This window comes from Anguilla rostrata, chromosome 3 (assembly GCF_018555375.3).
Source record: "Anguilla rostrata isolate EN2019 chromosome 3, ASM1855537v3, whole genome shotgun sequence".
Lineage (NCBI taxonomy): Eukaryota > Metazoa > Chordata > Actinopteri > Anguilliformes > Anguillidae > Anguilla > Anguilla rostrata.
In genome coordinates, this window is record NC_057935.1 from 69,681,160 (window position 1) to 69,688,579 (window position 7,420).

Genomic DNA, 7,420 nt, shown 5'->3' on the forward strand with positions numbered 1-7,420 from the left:
TCCAGCAGCAATGCTCCAAAATCTATTATAAAGCCTTCCCAGAAGAGTAGAGGATATTCTAGCAGCAAAGGGTGGACCAACTCCACATTAATGCCCATAATTTTGGATGAGATGTTGGATGTCAGGTGTCCACATACTATTGGCCACGTAGTGAGTTCCCTGCTGCAATCGGGATGACGGAGTCGCTGTCTGTCTGTTGCTACGGACTGAACACAAGCCTATTTATCGATCCTTATGACCTAATGCTGAACTCTTGAGCATTCTGAATGGAAGTAATAGCCCCAACTTTGCTAAATCTAAAACTATACCCTCTAATCTCTGCTACTTAACGACCTTACATTCCCCCTTCCCCCTTATTACACCTACTTAATCTTATCTCGTAAGATTAAGCATTGGCTACTTCCATCAGTTGTGACCCTGATAACCTAGCACCAGCTCTCTTGGTTGCCTGAACCAGTATGAGAGCACTTATTCAGGATAAGAGCACTTACTAACTGCCCAAATTTACATTCGGTGATCGCATGGCACCTCTTGAAAAGAAGAAGCTTAAACCTTTGTGTCCTGGTCCGGTTCCCAAATGAGCTTTTCGTAATCCCCATGAACACACCCCTTTATGGGTACTTGGGTACGAGTACTGGTACTTGTATAAATACAAGGGATGGTATTTGTGTTTGTATTCATATCCCTCTCTGCTTTTTAAAGCCGGTTATCATCATAAATTATAATGCATTCTCATTTCTCACTCGACCCTCCCGGTGAAATAAAGGTAAATAAATAAATCAGCGTGCCAATGTTAGTCCTGAGACTGTCTCCAGGGTGCTGGAGACTGCCAAACCCCTACAAAGCCAGTCTAGTACTGGCATGACGACATTTCAGCTTTGTACAATGAAAGCGGGTAATTGCCACAGTATTCGAAGGTACAGTAGCTGCTATTGCAGGTTAGATTACATTACATTGCATTTATTTGGCGGACGCTTTTATCCAAAGCGACGTACTGTACGATAAGTGTGTACCGAAGGTAATTGGAAACTACTACAAAACACAGGTCCGATAAGGTACAGTACTCATTGTGCAGCAGTTATTCATAGCCATGAACACATGAAGTCCCAGTTCGCACGGTGCCTTCTTGCTAGGACCATTGCTTTCAGGCTTCGAAGCTTAGTATGTGAAGTCGGGCGCATCATAATGCTCTAATTCTGAATGCGGTGACACTTCCTTTAGAGTGAACACAAACTGCGAGTTACGAAGGCTGCTTCTGCGGCTTTATTCAAACCTCCTGTAACAACAGAACAGCGACCGTTACTGCACCTCCTAGGCCTGTTGAAAAATACAATGCCTGCCCAAGAGCCAGGTAAGCTGAAAGCCGGAAAAAAGAAGGAGAGAGAGAAAGAGTCGATGTTTAATAGCGAGCGATCCCCGCTTGTTCTTTTCATTTCATTCTCCGAGAAACTCATTTCGGCACCAGCGAGTCCCACGGCGCCAGGCCCGATGACAGCCGCCGAGAAATGAAAAGAAAAACACGACTATCATTTTCCCACTTCTCCGATCAAGATTCTCATTTCTTTTTCTCTCTTCACCCCCCGCTCGCCCGCCCGCCAACCACCCCGTAGCGTCAGCTGCCCTATTTTAAGAGGCCAGAACAGTGGGAGTGGAGGCCGTTAGGGCATCTTGTGATCTTTTGTTCCTTGCCACTGTGGCTTTAGGCTTGCTCCTGTGGGGGTCTAGGGGCCTGGGTTATCTGTGAAGCGTATTGTGACTTTTGTCACTGTTTGTGAAATGCGCTATAGAAGTAAATATTGATTTGATTTGACATACGGGCTCACTGTTGAAAACGCGATGGCCACGAGACGAACGTGGTGAGAACTGCAGGAGTTGGGCAGTTTCTTCTCTCATGTCCACCGTCCTTCTGGTGCTCAGACTCACGCAGCTGTGAGGCCTGCTTGCCAGCGGCCTCTGGCCAGGGCTGGAAGTATACAGGGCCAGCTCTGTTTTCCAGAGTTTCCCTCACAACGGCACAAGCATTTTGGCCTAACGATGGCCGTGTGGCTTAAACATACAGTACTCGGGTCAGGCGATTACATTTCCTCCACATAGACAACTTATACTTACGTAATTTCACACTACTGTAATGCTCATACGTACAGCGCTTGTACAGTTTCACTGCAGTCTTTCTTCCACCAATTACGGACAGCAGCGAGGTCCATTAACTTGAAATAAACGCTTTAAAGTATGAGTATTGGGCTTGGGCAGTAATTAAAATTCCTAAAAAGCAGCCAACGCAAAATATTTACGGTAGGAAAAGCGGCTGTGTTGGTGTACAGTAGGTGCAAATCTGCAGGCCAGTCCACTTTAGGAAATCCACTCACAGAATGAAAGTATTTGGCATTTGCTAAAGTAAATGCTACTGTATTTACCAGCCAATCACCAGTTATGTGTGCCACAGTGTATAGTGAAGTTGTCATGCCATTGCTGCTATTCACGGAATGTTCCGGAATGGAACATTCTCAGAGATTCTTTCAGTGGAGCCAATAATTTAATAGTTGTTCTGCTTAGTAATTTGTCATTCCGTTTGCCAAATCAGGAAAAAAAACTGTGAGTTTAGCAACAAGAAAACAAAAACACTGTAGCTCTAAGGCTGCTGGAAATGCAACCCCCTTAAGACGCGTTGAAAAAGGGAAAATGTTATTTAAATTCGCTTTTGTCCAGTAATACAACACCCCAGCCTCCTTAAACTAAAATAGCAAGCAAAGCAGCAACGGTGATGTCCTAAAACAACACGTTTCCCCAGGGTCACGCTCAAAGCTACGGCGTTTTCGTCCATAATAATAAAAAAAGATGACGGATTTCCGACGAGAACAGATCCGTTTCCCTGAACTGCCGTAGCCTACAGACTCCTGTCCATGCTAGTTGTAAACTGGGATACTTTTATGAATGACAGAAGACACATGCAGTGTGGTTCAGACACGGGCATTTGACCTTGTCTCTCCCCTTGAAGATCACGATACACAGCAGGCCTACCTCACGTACAGGCCTACTGTACTGTACGTTCTTGCTTCAACTGCCGTCGCATCGTTTTCAACAAGCAACCGTCTACTTTCCCGCCGAAACATATTTAAATTGTTACAGAGAAACAATGCAGTTATTACAGTTGATATTTCACCAACAGCTCCTTAACGATGAAGTCAGTGTTAGGATTGTCAGAATGCTCAGGTGCAGTCTGACAAGCTATTCTCCGTTTCAGACCGTTTCATGTAAATATGTGGAAGCATAAATATTACCCATTAGCCGCACAGGAGCTACACCATCATTGATTGTTTCGGGGTAGGGGAGCTTTCGAAGATGTGCTTCTGTATAAAATCGAAGGTGTTGACGAGTAAAATTTATCTACCCCTGCAGAGAGCAGCTTAGGACAGGAACTCCGAGCTTTAAGAGGGATTTACCACCGCCGAAACAGGAAAGGGCGCAGACGCACGGACATGCGCACGGACACGCACAGGAACGCACCCGTGCGCATACAGTATGTTCTCCATACGGAGTGGACCTGGTGATGAAAAACATTCTTTACTCTGCATGCGAAGGGCTTATCATTAAATCCCCCCCCCCGCCCTTTTCGTCTCTGGCACAAGGTGTCTTTATGCAAAGGGGCCATAAGCAAGCAAATGCACTTGGCAGCGGCACTGACTTTACACCCCCCACCCTCTCCTGGGGTTTTACTACCCTCCGCGCAGCGATCATGGGAACCGCGGGGTCCAATCAACGGGCTTTTAATCGCGTCGGGTTCCGAGGGGCGAGCTCGTTGCCGTGACAGCACCGGCCGGCCGGCTGGCTGGGCAGGCGGGCAGGCAGGACGAGGGGCGCGGCGGTCGACCCAAGCCTTTTTCCTTCCCCCCCCGAGGACGTTCCCGGACAGGAAGCGGAGCGGAGTGAGGGCGAGGCAGCTAAAGAGGAAATCATCACCAGCGCTCCTTCCGCTCCGGTGTGCGCCCTGTTCCCGCGGTGCCCTGGAGGGGGCGCCGTCACACCCCGCCGGCCTCGTGACGGCTCTCTGGGGGAGAGCTTGTTCCGTTCCAGTGAGCCTGGGGAGCGAGGCAGGGCGGGGTGGGCCCGGGGGAGATCTCTACAACAACGGGGAATCACAAGGCTGCTGGAGAGCGTGTTTCTGAGAAACTAGCAGCGGAAACTCCGCTGGACGCCCCCCCTAAAAAAAGGCCTGGTGGTTCAGAATCGGACCCACGCCCGGGGACGGGTTTCAGAATCGGCACTGCGATTCGGGCGGGTGGGTACAGGTCCCACGGCACCCGGTGCGAGAGGTACCGGGTTTCGGTTCCCATCCCTACCAGTGCCTACTGCGCATTCACGTCTGAAATCAAACGCACGTTTGGACTCCTATCCGTTCAGCCACCCAGACCTCCTCGGCACCCAGCCAGTTTGCTTTCAGTGTGCAGAGCTCAAACGCTTATTAATGACAATAAGCCTTCTCAGCGTTCAGCGAGACTCAGATTACTTTATATGGTTTGTGACAGTAAGTGATGTTTTCCCCCCCATTTCAATATCGACGCACAGTAAGCAAGATGCAGCCAGTGGAAATCTTATAACCATGCTCTACACTCTGAGTAAAATGAACGCAATCAAAAGCATTTCGGCCTGTAAATAAATTGCTGACGGATTACTGACAACCTGTGCTTTTGTTCACACGGTAGGTCCGCAGCCAGATCGGCTACAAGCGTGCGAAGAAAATCGGGTTTTCTTAGATTTTTTTTTCCATGAGACCAAGGCAAATGTATGCTGTCGACCCCCAGGACTGAGTTATTTGATTCCATCACTAGAAAGTTCTTTAGGTATTCCCTCGAGAACAGGAAGCGCTGTGCTTTTCCAGGTAGCACGTCTTTCAGAGAGAGGGTTTTATGAGGTGTTTTAAGAGAAACAGTGAAAGTTTAATGCTCGTTTCATAAGATGGGAATGCTATCCACTAACTGCCACCATTTCTTAACAATAGAAATCTGACCTGTTGTCAGTGCTCAGTCTTGAAGGGGGGGGGTCATTGGTGGGCACAATTAAGTAATTTATATATTTTTGACAATCCAGTGTATTCATGTAGCACTGACACTGAAGCCATATACCATATAGCTGTGGTGCAACTGTGATTGTGATTTTATATGAAAATCATCTGTAATATATTTATGAAGGGGTGCACAACACGGGCTTGCTCCATTTCTGGATTTTTGTGCCAAATTCTGCTCTTAATTATCTCAGTCATGTCTTGATCTGACGTGCGTATAAGCACCAGCTACAACCGCAGACCAACCAGGAGGCTCCTACAGATTTTTACCTTGCTCAAGTACAGGAATGAACCGGCAAAGTTTATGCAGACAGCTGTTAGAAAACTAAAACTTACGGTACTCGGTTGGAACAAAAACCAGCGTGCGGACCCGCTCCCTCCAGGACCGGAGTTGAGCGCCGCTGGTCTCAGTGGCCCAGTGATTGGCTTTGTATCAGCGCCGGGTTCCTGTAGCGGGATCGGTGATAATGCTACACGCGGCGTGAGGAGGACCTCAGATTAGATCGGAGCTCAGAAGGCTCAGGTGGCTCTTCTTGAAGACGGGAAAGGCGGAGTACCTGAGGACAAGCACAGCTGCTCAGCAGACAGTGTAATTTCTGCTTCTCAGGAGGAAATGGGCATCATCATTTCCCTTGGCAATACAACACAATGAATTACCCTCCCTCTGTCCCCAGGAAAATTACCTCTCTTCTTGTCCTCAGAGCGCCTCGTGATGTTCCCTGTCTGTGTTGGAGAGCCGAAATGAAAGCTTGTTCTGTCCCGAAATTCCCCAGGTCTCCCTCAGAGTCACAATGAAACCCCCAAAATGACCACATTAGAACTTGTTCTGATACAGTGTTCTCTTTCTTCTTCTCTCTCTCTCTCTCTCTCTCTCCCTCTCCACTGTTTATCTCTCCTTTCCCCTCCACTGCATTTCGCTCTCTTCTTTCTCTTCCTCATTTCCTCCTGTCTGCTCACACCCATCTTTCTCAATCTCCGCCTCATCTCACTTCCTCTCCTCCACTCCCCCTCTCTCTCCCTCCGTCTCTCCCCCCACTCCCAATCTCCCTCTGTCCCTCCATCCCTCTCCCACATTCCTTCACTCCCAATCTCCCTCTCTCCCTCCATCTCCCCCCCACTCCTTCACTCCCGATTTCCCTCTCTCCCCCACTCCTTCACTCCCTATATCCCACTCTCTCCCACTTCTTTACTCCCTCTTTCCCTCTCTCTCCCCTCCTTCACTTCCTATCTCCCTCTATCCCCCCTCTTGCTCTCCCCCCCTCCCTCTCCCTCCCTCGCTCCCTCGCTCCCTCCCTCCCCCCCTCTCAGGGCCGAACTGTTTTGCCGCGGGCACCACGATCATCCCGGCGGGCATCGAGGTGAAGGTGGACGACTGCACCATCTGCCGCTGCCACACGGGGGACTGGTGGAAGCCGGCGCAGTGCCTACGCAGGGAGTGCCTGAACGGCCAGACCACTTCGTAGGGACCCCCCCCCCCCCCCGAGAGAGAGGGGGGCGTGGACGCAGGAGGCAGGGGCGGAGCCCACTCAGGGGACCGCCCGCCGGCTGCGACTGGAGCACAAACCTTCGGGCGAGCCGAGGACGAAACGTTTCGGTTCGGCCTAAACCGTTCACGTACAGACCACTCCCGAACCCCCCACCCCATAACCAACGGGGAAATCAGCCCGACGTCCTCCAACAGCAGTAGCTGGGCTTCTTTCCTACCGTAATTTTTTTTACGTGCTTACGCTGCTTACCCTTGACAGGCTATATCTTGCGCAACGGGGATTTTTATTTTTTTTAAAACCCCAGATACTCGGCGCTGTTACACACACAGTCTCTCTCTCTTTTCAGGTCGTCTGGTCGGACTGTAACTGTTTACCGTGCGGATTTAAAAAGGGGCGGCACTGGGCGGGGCGGGGCGGAATTTGGGAAAGGAACGCTCGCGCACTAAGCGGCACACGCGCCTGTTTGGGAACGTTAAAAAAAAAAAAAACGACCTGGTCTTAAAAAAACGGTTGATTTTTGAAAGACTTGCTCTCGTTTTCTTGTGTCCACCGCTCGCTTCCTCTGGGTAATGAACACAGGAAGCTGCGGAGTCAGGTCCCGGATCTGGTGACTGCGGACGGATACCGGGTCGTCGCCCGGCAACCGTTCGCCGTGGAGATCCGGCGAAGATACGCACCGCGCGGAGGGTAAATGACCGACCTCATCACGCCACGCCCTCTGCGACGGTCCCGCGGGCAGCGGATACTCTACTCTCCACCAGAGGGCAGCACTTAACAGCAGGGGCTCAAAACTTCAGACCGCAAAACTCTGATGGAACAGGGTGGCCCACAAAGCTGGATTTCTCCATGACTCAAAGAGAAGCTTTGGGGAAAG

At 50.0% G+C, this 7,420-nt stretch overlaps 1 protein-coding gene across 1 annotated transcript in view; it reads left to right on the plus strand.

Annotated features, from left to right (window-relative positions):
* The window catches only part of vwc2l (von Willebrand factor C domain containing 2 like), a 33,055-nt gene extending 25,635 nt beyond the window's left edge, over positions 1 to 7,420 (plus strand). Inside the window, exon 4 of the mRNA XM_064329540.1 lies at positions 6,368 to 7,420. Within this exon, the coding sequence (XP_064185610.1) occupies positions 6,368 to 6,522 (155 nt within the window). The 3' untranslated portion in view covers positions 6,523 to 7,420. The remainder of the gene's footprint in view (positions 1 to 6,367) is intronic.